The sequence below is a fragment of the Coregonus clupeaformis genome, chromosome 37 (assembly GCF_020615455.1).
Source record: "Coregonus clupeaformis isolate EN_2021a chromosome 37, ASM2061545v1, whole genome shotgun sequence".
In the NCBI taxonomy this organism is placed as follows: Eukaryota; Metazoa; Chordata; class Actinopteri; order Salmoniformes; family Salmonidae; genus Coregonus; species Coregonus clupeaformis.
Window position 1 is genome coordinate 22,751,020 of NC_059228.1, and position 19,308 is coordinate 22,770,327.

The 19,308-nt window shown below is 45.3% G+C and overlaps 1 protein-coding gene across 2 annotated transcripts in view; it reads right to left on the reverse strand.

Annotated features, from left to right (window-relative positions):
* Positions 1-9,181: 9,181 nt before the first annotated feature.
* The window catches only part of LOC121553387 (protein FAM53B-like), a 32,306-nt gene continuing 22,179 nt past the window's right edge, over positions 9,182-19,308 (reverse strand). For both annotated transcript variants that reach the window (XM_041866455.2, XM_041866456.2), the window contains exon 5: positions 9,182-10,788. In XM_041866455.2, the coding sequence (XP_041722389.2) occupies positions 10,429-10,788 (360 nt within the window). In that variant the 3' untranslated portion in view covers positions 9,182-10,428. The remainder of the gene's footprint in view (positions 10,789-19,308) is intronic.

Sequence of the window (19,308 nt, forward strand, 5' to 3'; positions counted from 1 at the left end):
CGGTGTGGAAGAACTTGATAGGCCTGCACAGAGCCCTGACCTCAACCCCATCGAACACTTTTGGGATGAATTGGAACGCCGACTGCAAGCCAGGCCTAAGCACCCAACATCAGTGCCCGACCTTACTAATGCTCTTGTGGCTGAATGGAAGCAAGTCCCCACAGCAGTGTTTCAACATCTAGTGGAAAGCCTTCCCAGTAGAGTGGCAAAGGGGGGGACCAACTCCATATTAATGCCCACGATTTTAGAATGAGATGTTTGATGAGCAGGTGTCCACATACTTATATATGATGTTGTGCGTGAGAGAAATAGAAGGTCAAGAACATCTGAAGAAATTAATTTGACCCAAAACCATAACATGGCATATCTCTTTTATGACATTATTACACTTCTCCCAACAATGTAGCATGGAAAGGTTGGATGGAGACATGGATGGGTGGGGTTGGGGGAGTGGGATGGGAGGTTGGGGGCTTACTTGTTTTTTATTATTTTCCTTTACCTACTCAATTTATTATTACTTTTTAACTCTGCAATATGATCAATACTTTGTATTAATGTACTTTCTTTTTTTCTTCTTTTTTTATAAAAAGGACTAGCACCATTAGTTTTCCAAACATTCTTGTTGTCCTTCCTGCTAGATCATCGACAGAGACCTATGCCAAATACCATTATAACTGACAGAGACCTATGCCAAATACCATTATAACTGACAGAGACCTATGCCAAATACCATTATAACTGACAGAGACCTATGCCAAATACCATTATAACTGACAGAGACCTATGCCAAATACCATTATAACTGACAGAGACCTATGCCAAATACCATTATAACTGACAGAGACCTATGCTAAAGGAACAACAGCAACATCAACCGTTAAGAAGCTTATAAACAGCTGTGGGAACAATACCTACAGGTACAATACCTTCAGTCCCTTCACATTCCAGTCTCATGCCAGATTGGATAGTATTCCAAGGTCCTGGTTACTTTTCCTCCTTTATGACTTATTTTGGATAAAATGATAACAGATTTAACAAGATCCCTCTGAAATTATATCCCAATTTTGCTATTCATTCAGCAGAAGAAGGGGGCACCGTTCTGACTTGATGACCTTCATTGTAATACAACACAGAACATGTAAGAAAGTTCACGATTGCACTAAAATAAGCTTCAACAATGCATAATTACAATGAATTTGCACCCAAACATAATCTGCTGTCTCCCTGTTGGTCAGCCAGTCACCCCAACTGACTCAGTAACCCCATCCATTGCAATCAGCCCCTTCCTCTTCTCCTGGCAAATGTAGCTAATGTTCTTGTGATAGCATCGGCGACAGCAGCCCACTCGTCTGCAAATGTTTACAGATGTGTAGCTGGGTGTGTGGCAGGCGCTCACCCCTTCCTGTTAGTGCCCACAGGGCCGCCGTGAAGGGTGGTATGTCTGTAGTATGGTCGACTGAGCGATTCAGCACACCATGGCTTAAATTCTGAAACACACTTACGGATCATGTATTCTGAAACCTCCATTACTGGTACATGCAGGTCAATCCAACCAGGAGAGTCACTGGGAGAGAATGCAGGACAAGAGAATATCACTGCCCCAGCCAATGCCAGACGGACAGATCAAGATGACCTGGGAAATCCATTTGGGCATGGGCTTACATCACTCTCTCCACACGGGATCCAGTGAGGGGCCACGGGGATGTGGAACAATTGTTGCAGATCATGGAATTCCCATTGGCTGGAGCTTCCCGCCTGTTTTGTTGCGGAGCTACAAGTAGCATCTGCCATCGTTCAGTCAGAGCATCGTCAAACTCTCCCATTCGTTTCCTTGTCCTGGCCCATAAAGTTAGGAGAGCTGTTAATGTTGTTATCTTCTCTCTGTACACTCAGTGACATGTTTCACATTGTGTATAAACCCCCATGACAAATGGTAAAATGGCGCTTGTCTGTTCTCTTTGATGATATTGTGTGGAGATTAATTGCACAGGCTCTGCAATCTGACAGCTAGCTGGGCCTCTGTAAGTTCACAGTGTTACAGAAAAGCCGGAACAAGCATGTGGACACACACAGAGACAGAGAGAGGAGAATGCACACACTGAGAGACCATCCCACAGAGCACTAGAAAGATGCAGAATGTACTGGATGAAGTTTACCAGTCTTTACAACTGACGTGGAGTCAGTCCAAGACACACACCTTGAACTCTAAATGGTACACTTCCCTGTTGTTCCTCTCATTACCAGTACTGCCAAGTCCTGTGTTCATACTGGGAATAGGCCATAGTTCATGAGCAAGACATAGGTCAAAGGTTGAATGCTGTCTGTGTTGTAGGGGTACGGTCTTTAAAGTTGTGTGTGAAATCCAAGTTCCGAAGACTTTGCTCTGCTCAGAATTGAGCACTTGTTGATGATTTCCTGTTCAAAAGACTTGGGGCAACATTTGGAGTTTGATATGGAGAAAATAAAATCTGAGCTGTCCAATACATTATGCATATTGTTGTTCAAATTTGAGAAAAAAAATTATGTAGACGATGAATTAGCAAAAAGCAGCCCACAAAATCTTACAAAGAGTGCACCTTTCACCTTTTAACATACCAAGGGTAATGTCCATGCCTAACACACCAATAATGACCCCAGATGGCTAAGCAACACACTAACCAGTCCTTCATTAACCAGTCACTAAGGTTGCTGAGGTGGCACGTCGCTAAGGACTGAACTCTGGGTCAAAGGTCATGGCCCCATGGCAGCTGCATTTCCTCAGGTCCTCTGTGTGTTCACTGCCTCTCTAATCACTGCAGATTGATAACAGCACAGACGGTCCCATTCAACCTCCCTGCCTGCCTGCCTGCCTCTCCCTCAGATGCCTAGATGAAACAAACACCTGTGCCCCCAACTCCCAGGACAGGCAGAGTCCTCAGAGTCCTGGGTTGTAGCAGCTCCCTCCAATACAGTATAGTACAGAACACAGGGTTCACGCAACTACTCCACCCGTCCCTCTGTCGCTGAGATACAGATCTGTTTATGTTACTTGATATAAGCCGGGGATTTAGCTGTGTGTATACTGCAGATGGTCATATGGATAGGATTCACTTGGGCTGGCAAATACAATGAACATGCAATGTAGTCAATGTACACACGAAACGGTTGTATAAGTGTAACCGTGCATTCATCTTGAAGGTGAAAGATGAATAAAGGTTGAGCATGATGCTGAAGAATCTTGACTCCTACACACAAGTCCATCCTTAATATGTACAGAAAGACAACTGGGTCTACAATCGAATGCCAATGTAAGGTGGCCCGTAAGAAGGTGACCGTTCTGGATCCAGGACAGCTGGAACAATCAATCGCCACAAGCCGGCCAGATGTGACAGACATGTTGGATCGTGGATGTGGAGGAGAGTTGCCAGGTCTCATCTATTTCAGTCCTCCATTGTTCAGCGTTCAGTCATCACTAGCAGCCAGTCAACAGTCAGCCTAGTCCCCTTCGCCTCACAAAGAATAGGAGGAGAGTTTATGGGAAAAACACAGAGCATGTGTTTCCTTTCTCTCAGCACGTGTCCTTCCACAGAGTTACAGTGCTGCGCATTCCCTCTTTCCTCCCATACACTCTCACTAACACACTGGGTGTCACGTTCGTTGAATGACGGGTCAGACCAAGGCGCAGCGTGATATACGTACATGTTTATTAACTTATAAACACCACGACAAAACAACAAACGAAACGTGAAGTCCAAGGTAGAACACACAACATACCTTACACAGAACAAGATCCCACAACTAGACTGCGCCAAATAGGCTGCTTAAGTATTGTCCCCAATCAGAGACAACGAGCTACAGCTGCCTCTGATTGGGAACCACACCGGCCAACATAGATCTACACATACTAGATACTAAACATAGACAAAGCACAACAAGGAATATACACACCCTGACTCAACATATAAGCGTCCCCTGAGTCAGGGCATGACACTGGGCGACAAAATTGATAGAATAGAGTAATTATTTACATTTTCGTCATTTAGCAGACGCTGTTATCCGGAGCGACTTACAGTTAGTGCATTCATCTTAAGATAGCTAGGTGGGACAATCACATATCACAGGCATAGTAAGTAAACTTTTCCTCAATAAAGTAGCTATCAGCAAAGTCAGAGCGAGGAGGGAGGAGGGGAGGAGGGGGGAGGGGGAGGGGGAGGGGGGGAGGGGGGAGGGGGAGGGAGGGGGAGGGGGAGGGGGAGGGGAGGGGGGGGACCAGAGGTGGCAGAATGGAGTGTTCGGGTTGGGGTGCAGGGTTTGAGCATAGCCTGAATGTAGGGAGGGGCAGTTCCTCTTGCTGCTCTGTAGGCAAGCACCATGAGCTTCAACTAGAAGCCAGTGGAGTGTGTAGAGAAGCAAGGTGACATGGGAGAGCTTGGGATGGTTGAAAGCCAGGCGGGGCTGCAGCGTTCTTGATAACTTGCAGGGGTTTGATGGCACAAGCGGGGAGCCCAGTCAACAGCGAGTTGCAGTACTCCAGACGGGAGATGACAAGTGCCTGGATTAGGACCTGTGCCGCGTCCTGTGTGAGGTAGGGTTGTCCTCTACGGATGTTGTAGAGCATGAACCTGCAGGAGCGAGTCACTGCTTTGATGTTTGCAGAGAACGACAGGGTGTTGTCCAGGGTCACACCGAGGTTCTTTGCACTCTGGGAGGGTGAGTGTCATCTGCATAGCAATTATAGGAGACCATGTGAGGGTATGACAGAGCCGAGTGACTTTGTGTGGAAAATAAGGTGGAAAATAGTTTCCTAGGGTTAGAGGCAGAAGCTTGAACTTTAGAGTGATAGAAAGTGGCCTTAGCAAAGGGTACAGAGGAAGAGAAGGTAGATAGGGAGTGAAAGGATGATAGGTCCTTCGGAAGTTTCGTTTTCCTCCATTTTTGCTTAGCTGTCCGCAGCCCTGTTCTGTAAGCTCGCAATAAGTCAGCCACGGAGCAGGAGGGAAGGGCACAGCCGGCCGGAAGGAAAGAGGACAGTGCGAGTCATAGGATGCGGAAAGGGAGGAGAGTAGGGTCAAAGAGGCAGAATCAGGAGGCAGAAGGATTTAGCAGAAGGGAGAGATGATAGGAGAGAGTAAGATTGCGATGGCGCATGACCATCTGGGTAGGGGCTGAGTCATTAGGGTTGGAGGAAAGGGAGACAAAAAAGGAAACAAAGTAGTAATCAGAGACCTGGAGGGGGGTTGCAGTGAGATTGGTAGGTGAACAGCCTCTAGTAAAGATGAGGTCAAGCATATTGCCTGCCTTGTGAGTTGGAGGGGATTGGGAAAGGGTGAGGTCAAAAGATGCAAGGATGGGAAAGAGAGAGTTGTAAAGAAATGTATAGAAGGCAGACGTCAGGAGGTTGAAGTCACCAAGTACGAAGACCTGTGAGCAATCGTCAGGAAATTAGCTTATCAAGGTGTCAAGCTCATTGAGGAACTCTCCAAGGGCACCTGGTGGGCGAAAGATGACAACAATGTTAAGCTTGAGTGGACAAGTGACAGTGACAGCATGGAATTCAAATGAGGAGATGGACAGGTGAGAGAGGGAAAAAATAGGAAATCTTCAGTTAGGAGAAAGAAGTAGATCTGTACCACCACCGCAACGACCAGATGCTCTTGGACTACGAGAGAAAACGTAGTCAGATTAAGAGAGAGCAGCTGGAGTAGCAGTGTTCTCTGGGGTGATCCATGTCTCCGTCAGTGCCAAAAAGTCAAGGGACCGAAGGGCAGCATAGGCAGAGATGAACTCTGCGTTCTTGTCCCCAAATCGACAGTTCCAAACGCTGCCAGAGACCCGGAATTCCACATGGGTTGTGCGCTCAGGGTACACTAAATTGGAAGGGTTGCAGCCAAGAGGTGTCTGTAAAGCCTACAGGGAGAGGAGAGAACAGGTATAGAAAACATACATAGTTGCCAAAGCTACAAAAGAGCAAATGAGATCATCAGAAAATATCTAGGTAAGATACTCAAGTGAGAGAGTGGTGTGGAGCCTTCCTCGAAGAACTCGGCAGAACAACTTGGCAGAACCGTCTTGTTCGGCGATGGTCTTAGTTTTGCCGACGAGACCGCCACTGACACGACCGCCGCTTACAGCTGCCGTTGAGAAACCAGGGGAGACTGAATACCTAACACTAATAGCTAATTGCCTAGCAGAGGTGAAAAGCACACCTCCCTGTACTAATTGCTTATTCCCTAGGAGAGGAGAAACCATTCCCTCTCCAATACAGCCACTGATTACCAAAACAAGTCACAAATTGCCCTGCCCTTTAATCCTGGTTGATGTGTCAACAAACACCTGCAAGTTATGAGCAGTCAGCAGTTCACACACCAAGTAGGCCACTTGGAAGACAGGCAGCACTTAAAGTAGATGGCTCTAGTTAGCAAAAAGACAGTATTAGACAACAACAAATAAAGACAAAAATTATACTTATCACTCCTGGAGATATCTGGAGTCCTCTAGCTAAAGAGTCGCTCCCAGTTGTGTGTTTTTGTAGTTAGGCTATAAGCCTAACAATTGGGCTTGGAATGCAGTGAATTCTGGCAGCAGATGGCTATTGAATAGACAGATAACTAAGGCATTCCTTATTGTTGTTCAAATCTAAAAGCCTTCATTGAAGTTGGCTTCCAGCGACAGTTTTCAGCAACACTTACATTCAATATGTTGTGATCTTGATAAAAAAGAAGCAGACATAAATACCACACCATTGCTCCATGCTCTTCATATAAGCTTACAATAATGTATGGGTAGAGTATTGGTAAAACCTGTCTGAATTAAATGTTGAAGCTGATTACATCGATAATAAAAGGCACTGTTTAACTGTCCTTAACCAATCCTTTCTATCTGTGTTTCTCTGTCTCTCTCTCGTGATAATCAAGGAAGCACATATGTACAATAATTACAATCTTTACATAAGGGTTACCTGACCCACTAAGAGCTAGTTGCCATGTTTGAATGCCAGGTTTTATGTCAAGGTTGTTAAGCTAACCTAACATAGCAGGCATAAAATAAATGCCTGCGCGAGGTTTATTTCTGGGGGGTTCTCTTCTGCACTGTTCAACCAAATCAGTAAATGTGGAGGAGTTAAGATGGAGTGTCGCCTTGTTAACGTGCAAAAGCGGAAGTCGCGTCACAGGCTCTCTTTCCATTTCCCCTAAACAGCCGGATGCATTCGGTTGTTTCCGACCCCTCTGAGGGTGCAGTTAAGCAAAGACAATCACAGGCTTAGAATATGAATCGCTTGCATGTGGTGTTGATACTACAACTGCAATTACAAGCACCTTGAAGTGAAATTTAAATGGTCTGTGTAACTTAAAATCCGTATGAGGAAGGAAACATGATGTAGAAATAGAGAGAAAGGGTTGGCAGAAACCATGGTCACAGACTGTAGGGCCTTGGTGCCAGATCCCATTGACCTTTGAGTGGAGAGGTAGTCAATCAGTGACATGTGACACTGGCCACATGTCAACCACAGATACTGTAGGTGTCTCTGCTCACCCAGCACACAGTGGAGACTAACATGACCTACTGAGTGAGACAAATACAGGATATTCTGTGAACTAAAAGTTCTGGTCGTCGTGACGCAGTATGAGGTTATAAGGTAGGTCGGCCTTTCTGAACAAGCCCATTTAGCTAGACCCTTTTGAACATGGAAGACCAGATTTATTTTCCTTCAACGTTCTTATTGCAGTGGTCTTTGAATCCGTCTTGAAATTTACAAGACTAATAAATGCACCATGCTCTACTCCTTAGTAGTTCTGAGAGCAAAAGCCTTTTCTGCTAACAAAGTAAAATCTCTGCTTTCCCTTAAAACATCAGCAGTGTTTTCACACTTGTAATTGAGGCTATACAGCCCTGGATTTGTGACTTTGAGTAACATGGCCTTTTCCCTCCGCTACATAATGCCTCCTATTTATAGGCCTGGCCCATTAGTGTGAGTGGGTGTTTGCGTTACCTCAGACTCTAAATCTCTATTCCGCTCAGCCTGCTACTTCCTGTCTGACAGGAAGTGTGTATATGTGTGTGGAAGGAGGTCAGTGACCTTTAGGTCTGAGCGAGCGACTGATATGTTGTCCGTGGCAACGTGATGCTGTGTTTCCAGGCTCATTGTTTCGGAGAGAGAAGTGGCCTGTGAACAGGTTTGTTGATTTCAACAGCCTCACCTCCTTTTCCTTCATTTCATCCCTCCCTCAAACCGCCTTGCATCCATCCATCCTTTGATGGACCCGGTACTCCCACTCTGGCACTGTATGGGCAGCTGTAACAACAGCTCTGAGGAGAGGGAGTACTCTACATCCTATCCCTTCACACAAGCGAGAAAAGCAATCCAAATATTTTCAGACCAGTTTAGAACTTCTCTCTGAGTACACAGTCAGCATTCATTCTAGGGCCTTTGGCTGTGTGTGATTGTGTGTGGTAAGGTAACACCCCACCGTTGGGGTTAGAGTTTGTTTTACTTCAAGGCCACGGTCAAAGTTAAGGCCATGGTGAATGGAAAGGCCATGGTGAATAGAAAGAGCATTCAGCTGGTTGCAACATCCTGTTGTGTTGGAAAGCTACACTCCACTAATACTTTATTTGAATAATGCACCCTGAGAGCAGAATAAAATAGTGAAGACGTGTAACTCTATAAACTAGTTTTAAGTCTTCTTTTCTTCATTGTGGCAGCAGGTGCTTTTAGCCCCCTCGGACTTGGACAGACATTAAAGACCTATGACAGGATATCTCCAAGCAAAACAGCACCGCCTTGATGACGTGTCTGTCTGCCTTCCTACTGAACTGAGGAGAGAAGAAGCATTCATGTGGCTGTGACATCACTTCCTCTTGCCTCAGTTCAAGGTAAGTGGCGTTGCTGGGGTATTCTAGACTTTCTGCCATTTTGTTTGGTGCCGGTGGGCTGCGTAACGGTATCATATAGCACACAGATGTTTACCTAACTGACCCTATCCATCACAGGGTATAAACAGCTTGCGTGGCATGATGTGCCAAAGTCAATGGCAGTTAAATTACTTTATAAACAATTAGAGGACATCAGATCAGAAGCATATCTACAGTATGTAAACACACACTATGTCATGTTTACGACGTGAAGGCTTAATGTCAAGTTGTACCATGTCTAATGGCACCCTTCCCTGATAGTAATGAAACACAACATGACCACAGAAGAGGCAGTTTGTGATTTTATTTCATGTCTATCCTGTTAAAGGCCTCTTAATTCAGATCCTTCACAAACAGATCATTAAAAAAACATACATTTAGAAAAATATACATTGATATTAGAACTGAAAACTTAAAATTCAGTGTTTATTCAAATATACATTTTGCATATTAGAATCTATAAAAAGTCCGAAAGGTTTGTTTCGAGCAGGGCTTTCTGAGGTGTAAAGACAACACATGTACCTGACCGAACAAATCGCCTGTTATTTCCAAACCCATTAAAGCTTATTTACATTCAGCGATGGTGTGTGAACACTTTCTGAATTCCAAATTGACCCCTATCCCCTATGCACTCCTGTAGATCTGAAACCCTTGGATAGGTGTAAGCAATATGGTGAAAACGCCACACAGCCTGTCAGAAGGGAAGGTGAAGAAATGACCATAATACTGGTACTGTCTTCCTTTCATATCTACAGGAGGGGCTAGGGTATAGGGGCTAGGGACTAGGGTATAGGGGCTAATTTGGAATTCAACAGGGGATGTTCTTCCGGCAGGTATAGTTGAAGAAAAGGGTCAAGGTGATGTCTATATGAGAAAAAAAATACTGTTTCTCTCCTCCTCTAATTCATCCCTCTCTCCCAGTCCATCATGTCCCACCAGTCTGGTAGAGAAAAGCAGAAGTTGTAGCATACTCCTGCTGCTAATGCTACAGTACTTAAACCTTATGGTTAGTTCAGTCCAGGTGTATAGGGAGGTACTCAGGCTAAGAGGAGAGAGGGCTTTCTGGAGGTGTTAAAGACTGTCCCTCACTTTCCCACTCCTGAGTTAGGCTGTACGTCGCCAAGCGAAAGCCACTGCCTTTAGATTCAGAAAGACAACGAGACAGTTCAAAACAACCGTTTGTCTCGCAGGACCTCAAAGTTCAACCAAAGAAGCCATCTGCAAAGTCAACATGCAGTACTTTCTAGCAACACTTCCACGTGCTTTGTCCTTTGTTGACATTACATACAATACAACATCCCTTCCACTGTATTTGCAAACATCCCTGTAATGTTCCAAAAACTACTCTGTCCAGAATCGCTAGGTTCCTCTCTCTAAGGTCCTTTCAATCCGCTCAATATCCACCTATCATACGTAAGGCATCCTTCTCGTGGTCATGAAATTCCAAATTCTCCGCCTTTCCACAACATTCAGAAACATTCCTCAGCCTTCATAAAAGGTTATGACAATCCTTTATCCAAAGGCTTCAGGTTGCATTCAGTTCCTCTCGATCTGGTCGATGTCCAGCTCACCCCCCAGCTGGTAGATGTCCTTCTCTGTCCCACACTCACCCTTCCAGAGGGTGTGTCCCTGCCCCATTCTCCCCCCCCCTCCCCTGCATGGGGACCCAGGCCTAGAGTCCAGGCTACACGCTGAGTCACTGTCCAACTCCTTATAGGAAGAGTCATCCTCCTCCTCGTCCACTTCCTGTTGAGTCTCAGCACATAGGTCAGACGCACAGGCGAAGTCAGATTCCGATTGGCTCAAGCTCCTGGCGGAGGGCGGGGGCATGTTTGAGTGACAGCTGTCCGGACCAGAGAACCCAGGGCAGCTCAAGCTGTGGAATGTCTGGAGTTTCTGTTTGAGAGAAGAAATGCGAGGGAAAGAAAGGGAGATATTGATTAGTATAACAACACATAACATATTTATAGTATCGTCGTCTCACTGTTCAATCTTGATACAGGTCACAAAACCTATGTATGTACACTTCAAAAATGTCATTAAGTCATCTGGAACACAGAGTTGTTGAGAGAAACCTGATAACTTGGCCTTCATGGCCTGTGGGTGTGTGACTCCTTCTTCACCGGTGGAGCTGAGCTCGCCCTCCCACTTGGGAGCTAGTTTTGTTAATGTTCTGGTGAGTCTGTTCACAGTCTACACTCAGTCAGAGGAAACCCAGTGGAACGATGACATGGTGCGATCAGTTGCAAACCACCAAGGTATCCTCTTCCTCCCAACCCCATGAGTCTCCCTGTCCTGCTGCACTGAGGGGATGAAGCACTAAACACACACCAGGCAAAGGGACAAACTTTCCTGAAGACTTACAATGTTCTATATACTATTCTTCCTATTGTTTGGCTTGACCTAGCTTGGTAAACCTCCTGAACTGGCCAGCTCATACACCCATCATCTAGTTGACACTTATGAATAATCATGTGTTGGACAAAGTTGGTTAGGGATGGTTATTGCTGAGAGAGAGAGAGAGAGAGAGTTTGTCTGTTCCTGGTAAATGGATGCACAAATGGACATCACAAGCCCCCAGGAGAGAAAAGATGACTCTGGAGCAGCTCTATGTTTACTCAGGGTGTGATCTCTCCTTTCAGAGACCAGAGACGTGTGAGTACAACAAACACACTGTGCCCAGGCAAGGTGTGCAAAGCAGGCTATTTGGGTTACAACGACATGTGTGCTTAAGCGAGAGAGAGTGTGCGTGTGTTTACTAATGAGTGTGAGAGAGAGAAAGAGAGTTAGACCATGTGTTATGTTGTTATGTGAAGAGCTGTATGTGTGTGTGGCTGTGTGCATGTGTTTGGTTGTTAACGCATTACCTTTAACCTTGATTACCACATCCCATGTGGCCCAACACAGGGCAGACAGAGTTTAATTTATTTGTGTGCCAACTGTCAATGCAATATACCCCTATGTCTACACCCATATGTGAACCTATATCATCAACCTAACACTTTTATATTCAAACTGGTGCAGGCTACTCTAGGCATTTAAGGATTATTCATATCCATCTTTTTCCATCTGTGTTAGTATATGTACTGAACTTCAATTATTTTGACATGTGGTATTGATGCCTTATTATGCAATGTTTGCTTCTCTAAAAAACATGTCGCATCATTAAACTACTTTCCCTCAGCCTTCTAATAGAGCCAGACCTGAGACATTCCAGCTGTGAAAGGGTTAAGCGTCCCTCTCTCCCAGTAGCAGATGTTGGAGGCATGGAGGTGAATAGAGATGAGTGTGTTGCTAGAGCCCACGGCACACATGATGGACAACTTTAATGTTCCTGAAATCCCTCATTCACTTCTTCCTGTTACAATGAACTGGTAGAGACTTTTCCCAAATGTTTTTCGAAAACATGCATGTTATGAGAGAAATCAAATAAAAGCAAAAGGCATTTCAATGTTTCAATAGATATAAATATAAAGTGATACGTTTATATAACTTTAATGTTCACTATCTATGGACAACGTCAGCTTTACATTCTGTGGCTAAAACATGAGCAGGGCTAACATTCAGACATACAGTTGAAGTCGGAAGTTTACATACACTTAGGTTGGAGTCATTAAAACTAGTTTTTCAACCACTCCACAAATGTCTTGTTAACAAACTATAGTTTTGGCAAGTCGGTTAGGACATCTACTTTGTGCATGACACAAGTCATTTTTCCAACAATTGTTTACAGACAGATTATTTCACTTATAATTTACTGTATCACAATTCCAGTGGGTCAGAAGTTTACATACACTAAGTTGACTGTGCCTTTAAACAGCTTGGAAAATTCCAGAAAATGATGTCATGGCTTTAGAAGCTTCTGATAGGCTAATTGACATCATTTGAGTCAATTGGAGGTGTACCTGTGGATGTATTTCAAGGCCTACCTTCAAACTCAGTGCCTCTTTGCTTGACATCATGGGAAAATCAAAAGAAATCAGCCAAGACCTCAGAAAATAAATTGTAGACATCCACAAGTCTGGTTCATCCTTGGGAGCAATTTCCAAATGCCTGAAGGTACCACGTTCATCTGTACAAACAATAGTACGCAAGTATAAACACCATGGGACCACGCAGCCGTCATACAGCTCAGGAAGGAGACGCGTTCTGTCTCCTAGAAATGAACGTACTTTGGTGCGAAAAGTGCGAATCAATCCCAGAACAACAGCAAAGGACCTTGTGAAGATGCTGGAGGAAACAGGTACAAAAGTATCTATATCCACAGTAAAACAAGTCCTATATCGACATAACCTGAAAGGCCGCTCAGCAAGGAAGAAGCCACTGCTCCAAAACTGCCATAAAAAAGCCAGACTACAGTTTGCAACTGCACATGGGGACAAAGATTGTCCTTTTTGGAGAAATGTCCTCTGGTCTGATGAAACAAAAATAGAACTGTTTGGCCATAATGACCATCATTATGTTTGGAGGAAAAGAGTGGGCTTGCAAGCCGAAGAACACCATTCCAACCGTGAAGCACGGGGGTGGCAGCATTATGCTGTGGGGGTGCTTTGCTGCAGGAGGGATTGGTGCACTTCACAAAATAAATGGCATCATGAGGAAGGAAAATTATGTGGATATATTGAAGCAACATCTCAAGACATCAGTCAGGAAGTTAAAGCTTGGTCGCAAATGGGTCTTCCAAATGGACAATGACCCCAAGCATACTTGTACTCTGGCACACCTACAGTATATTATAATACTGTATGTCAGGTGACCACTGGAGGCCAATGCTTAACTCTAGTTACCTCAAGAGAAAAATACAGACAAGCAAAGGCCATGGATGTAAACATTTAACAGTAGTTAATGGCATCGTTTAGCTTCTTTTTTTTTTTTGAGGGCCTCACCCTCTTTCTTCAACCCCTGTAGTATCCCCTCCTATAGCACACTGAGGAGAGAGAGAGAGAGAGAGAGAGAGAGAGGGGAAGTGGATGGCAAGATGAGGGTATTCTCTGCTTCCTGTTAAATTTGGGGTAAGGAGCTTTAATACTCTGCAGTTTACCCAGCTTTTTTCTTCTTCTAGAGCACCACTCTTGAAAAGTAACCCACAAATGTACACACACAATACACACACCTCGCCAGTCCTGTAAGCCCCTCCAGCCCTAGAAGGCGCATAGCATTTTGTTCTAGCTGGATAGTGTGGACAGTTGCTAGTGTGGGAACACACAAAGCTAAGAGGTTAAGGAAATATCCCCCTGGATAATGGGGCTGTGAACAAACACTCAAAACAACACCCTACTAACAAGCTGGCAAAACAGTGCTACACACACACACACACAACTCTTCCTCAGAGCGTATTTCCTAGCGCCATATAAAAAGCATGGTACTGGTACAATAAACTGCCCCCAGAGAGACAGTGTGTTATGGGGAAGAAAGAGAGAGAGAGAGACCTCCTGGAGCACACAGACACACAGGAGGAAAAATAACAGGACAGGACAAGGAGGGACAGGATAGGATAGGACAGAACAGGGAGGGAAAGAACAGGGAGGGAGAGAAGTAGAGCTTAACCCATAACTGGCAGACAGACAGATAGACAGACAAGGACAAGTTTAGCAGATCTACCTGTGTGTCCATGTGGGTTTGTTTGTGTGTATAGTTTGCAGCCACAGCAGGGCCCCACTCCACGCCACACCACCACACCCACCCACTTAGGTGTTCCCACAACCCCGCAAGGACTGCAGCTCAGCTATGCTCGCCATGACTATCATCCCAGAAATGGAGGAGGGGAGGAGAGAACGGGAAGGGAAGGGAAGGGTGGTGCCCCCCCCCCCGTCATTTTATGAGCCTGAACTCAGGCCAATGAGGAGATATTAATAGGCCACGAGACTCCACTCTGCCAGCCCTCCGCCAGCAGGGGAGATTTAGGGAGAAATAAAATACCCCCCTCTCTCTGCCCTGCAAGTTCTCTCAGACACACACAAATTCCAACTGGTGGCTGGGCCTTAGTTCATTAGCACAACATGCATCCGCAGAATTCACACCCCGTTGCATCAGTATGGATGAGGGATATACACTAGAACCACCCTGGTATTCTACACTAATACGATGTTCCATGATCTACAACAGGGTTTCCCAACTGGCAGCCCGCAGGTGGTTTTATTTGCCCCCTCCCCTCCAAGTTTTCTGACCAAAAAAGTAGAATAATAAAAACAAATATATATATATATATATATATTATTGGGGGGGATTTCACTGTTCAACTCAAAATCAAATTTTATTTGTCACATGCGCCGAATACAACAGTAAAATGCTTACTTACAAGACCTTAACCAACAATGCAGTTTTAAGAAAAAAATAAGTGTGAAGAAAGTATTTACTAAATAAACTGAAGTAAACAATAAATAAACAAAAATAACGAATAATTAAAGAGCAACAATAAAAAACAGTAACGATGCTATATAAAGGGGGTACCGGTACAGAGTCAATGTGTGGGGGCACAGGTTAGTTGAGGTAATTGAGGTAATGTACATGTAGGAACAGGTAGACTATGCATAGATAATAAACAGAGTAGCAGCAGCGTAAAAATGGGGTGGGGGGGGGGGGGGTCAATGCAAATAGTCCGGGAAGCTGTTCAGGAGTCTTATGGATTGGGGGTAGAAGCTGTTAAGAAGCCTTTTGGACCTAGACTTGCCGCTCCGGTACCGCTTGCTGTGCGGTAGCAGAGAGAACAGTATATGACTAGGGTGGCTGGAGTCTTTGACAATTTTTAGGGCCTTCCTCTGACACCGCCTGGTATAGAGGTCCTGGATGGCAGGAAGCTTGGCCCCAGTGTTGTATTGGGCCGTACGCACTACCTTCTGTAGTGCCTTGCGGTCGGAGGTCGAGCAGTTGCCATACCAGGCAGTGATGCAATCAGTCAGGATGCTCTCGATGGTGCAGCTGTAGAACCTTTTGAGGATCTGAGGACCCATGCCAAATCTTTTCAGTCTCCTTAGTCGTGCCCTCTTCACAACTTGGTGTGCTTGGACCATGTCAGTTTGTTGGTGATGTGGACACCAAGGAACTTGATTGAAGCTCTCAACCTGCTCCACTACAGCCCCGTAGATGAGAATGGGTGCGTGCTCAGTCCTCTTCTTTTTCCTGTAGTCCACAATCATCTCCTTTGTCTTGATCACGTTGAGGGAGAGGTTGTTGTCCTGGCACCACACGGCCAGGTCTCTGACCTCCTCCCTATAGGCTGTCTCGTCGTTGTCGGTGATCAGGCCTACCACTGTTGTGTCATCGGCAAACTTAATGATGGTGTTCACTCATGCCTGGCCATGCAGTCATGAGTGAACAGGGAGTACAGGAGGGGACTGAGCACGCACCCCTGAGGGGCCCCCGTGTTGAGGATCAGCGTGGCGGATGTGTTGTTACCTACCCTTACCACCTGGGGGCGGCCCGTCAGGAAGTCCAAGATCCAGTTGCAGAGGGAGGTGTTTAGTCCCAGGGTCTTTAGCTTGGTGATGAGCTTTGAGGGCAATATGGTGTTGAACGCTGAGATGTAGTCAATGAATAGCATTCTCACGTAGGTGTTCCTTTTGTCCAGGTGGGAAACGGCAGTGTGGAGTGCAATAGAGATTGCGTCATCTGGGGATCTGTTGGGGCGGCATGCAAATTGGAGTGGGTCTAGGGTTTCTGGGATAATGGTGTTGATGTGAGCCATGACCAGCCTTTCAAAACACTTCATGGCTACAGACGTGAGTGCTACGGGTCGGTAGTCATTTAGGCAGGTTACCTTGGTGTTCTTGGGCACAGGGACTATGGTGGTCTGCTTGAAACATGTTGGTATTACAGTCTTGGTCAGGGACAGGTTGAAAATGTCAGTGAAGACACTTGCCAGTTGGTCAGCGCATGCTCGGAGTACACGTCCTGGTAATCCGTCTGGCCCTACGGCCAGACCTGTTTAAAGGTCTTACTCACATCGGCTACGGCGAGTGTGATCACACAGTCGTCCGGAACAGCTGGTGCTCTCATGCATGCTTCAGTGTTGCTTGCCTCGAAGCGTGCATAGAAGTCATTTAGCTCGTCTGATAGGCTTGTGTCACTGGGCAGCTCGTGGCTGTGCTTCCCTTTGTAGTCCATAATAGTTTGCAAGCCCAGCCACATCCGACGAGTGTCGGAGCCGGTGTAGTAGGATTCAGTCTTAGTCCTGTATTGATGCTTTGCCTGTTTGATGGTTCGTCAGAGGGCATAGCGGGATTTATTATAAGTGTCCGGGTTAGAGTCCCGCTCCTTGAAAGCGGCAGCTCTACCCTTTAGCTCAGTGCGGATGTTGCCTGTAATCCATGGCTTCTGGTTGGGGTATGTACGTACGGTCACTGTTGGGACTACGTCATCAATGCAATTATTGATGAAGCCAGTGACTGATGTGGTGTACTCCTCAATGCCATCAGAAGAATCCCAGGTTTTGGAATGAGATGTTTGACAAGCAGGTGTCCACATACTTTTGGTCATGTCGTGTATATGTGATCGTATGGCACTCTAGAAACAAATAGGCCTGAATCTAGTTGATGATCCTTGATCTACAACATGCACTGGATACATAATACAAGCACAGATAGAACAATGAGACAGATATTTCACTGGATGTATAAATGTGAAGCAATTGCTTGGCGTTTCCACTCACTACCAAATATGGTAGTGAGATTAAGCCCAGTTGCCAGCAGTGGGAGAAGATGGAACGAGATGGATTTTGGCTGACATTCTGCTAATTTTCTCATCAATGAAACATTTGATCTCAATACAATTTTTTGTTCCCAAAACAAAAATATATTACGAACAGAGTTGACTAAGTTTTGTACATTTACATTTTAGTCATTTAGCAGACGCTCTTATCCAGAGCGACTTACAGTTAGTGAGTCCTTCCCTTTTTTTTTTTAAATCTTTTTTTTATACTGGCCACCCGTGGGAAACGAACCCACAACCCTGGCGTTGCAAACGCCATGCTCTACCAACTGAGCTACATCCCTGCCGGCCATTCCCTCCCCTACCCTGGACGACGCTGGGCCAATTGTGCCTCCCGGTCACGGCCGGCTACGACAGAGCCTGGATTCGAACCAGGATCTCTAGTGGCACAGCTAGCTCTGTGATGCAGTGCCTTAGACCACTGCGCCACTTGTAGACTTTACTCTTTGCCAAAGTTGTTAAAAAATTGCATTGTTTAGAAGGAGTGCAAAGGCTAATTGAGTTACTGCACACGCGCACCTCACAGAGTAGGCGTTCCCTAATGGAAATATGCACATGCATGCTAGAACGCGCCGATAGGATCTCGCTAGCTCGTACTTGGCTCTGCCCACCTCCTTGCTTGTTCTGGCCACTATGACTCATTTGTTCCCATTTGAAACGACAGGCTGTGGTCTATCTTGGTTTAGTTATAAAAATCTTTGATACAAGTCTGATCCAAAACACAAGGGGGATGTACAACATGTTCCACCTGCTGAATAACAAACCTGTTATTCTCACTGTAGCCAAACACTGTTGTTCCCTTAGATGTAGTCTTGACAGAGGCCATAGGATCACTGCTAGGCCTATATGGTGCAACAGCAACACCTTGATCCATTTAACCAATCCATGGTAGACCTAGTCCTGACACCTCTCACCTAGTTTCTCTACACATAGTGGAGTGTGTGTGTGTGTGTGTGTTATTCACTGGGTAAGGCCCAACTCTCATACATGAAGAAGCATTCACTTTTAATTTTCACCGTCAGGACATATGCATACACACCCATAGTGATTGAAGGTGGATTTGCCCTTTTGAATCACTTTCACATGTAAAAACAGCCTCTGAGAGAATTGGGCAATCACATTCTCATGCAATTATGCTTGTTAAAGTCAATCTGAGTTGCTTCCCACACGAACAAGTCAAATGTCAATAAATATGAACAGAGTGACATGACAAATTAACATCTCAATTAACAGAAAATTAAACGATTCCCGCACTAATCCTACTTGGATTGGAGAGGACAGAATTCCAGCAACCAGCCATAAAATCTAATCTATGCCCAACATACCCTCCTTTCCATTAATTCTCTCTCGATGTCAGGCAGAACACATGTTGTAACCAGCCAAAAATTTCCGCCTTCACTCTTCCTTTTAACCAACCAGCAGTTAACACTCATCATCTGTCCTCATCCGGAGACCACCACACGTCTCTGGGTCTGGCGAACCCCTCACCCCTAAACATGCATTACAAATGTTGTCACTAGTTACCACAGCCACAAAGTCCAAATTGGCTATATCGTAAAAACGAATATGAGAGTCTGCTAAATGACTAAAATGTAAATTCAATGTAGAATGTAAGTTTAGAGTACTGAGTCTGACTCATTACCTTACCTAAACCTTACTATACTCACCAGGACCGAGTTTGACCGAGAGTGACTGAGTTTGGGTGTGTGC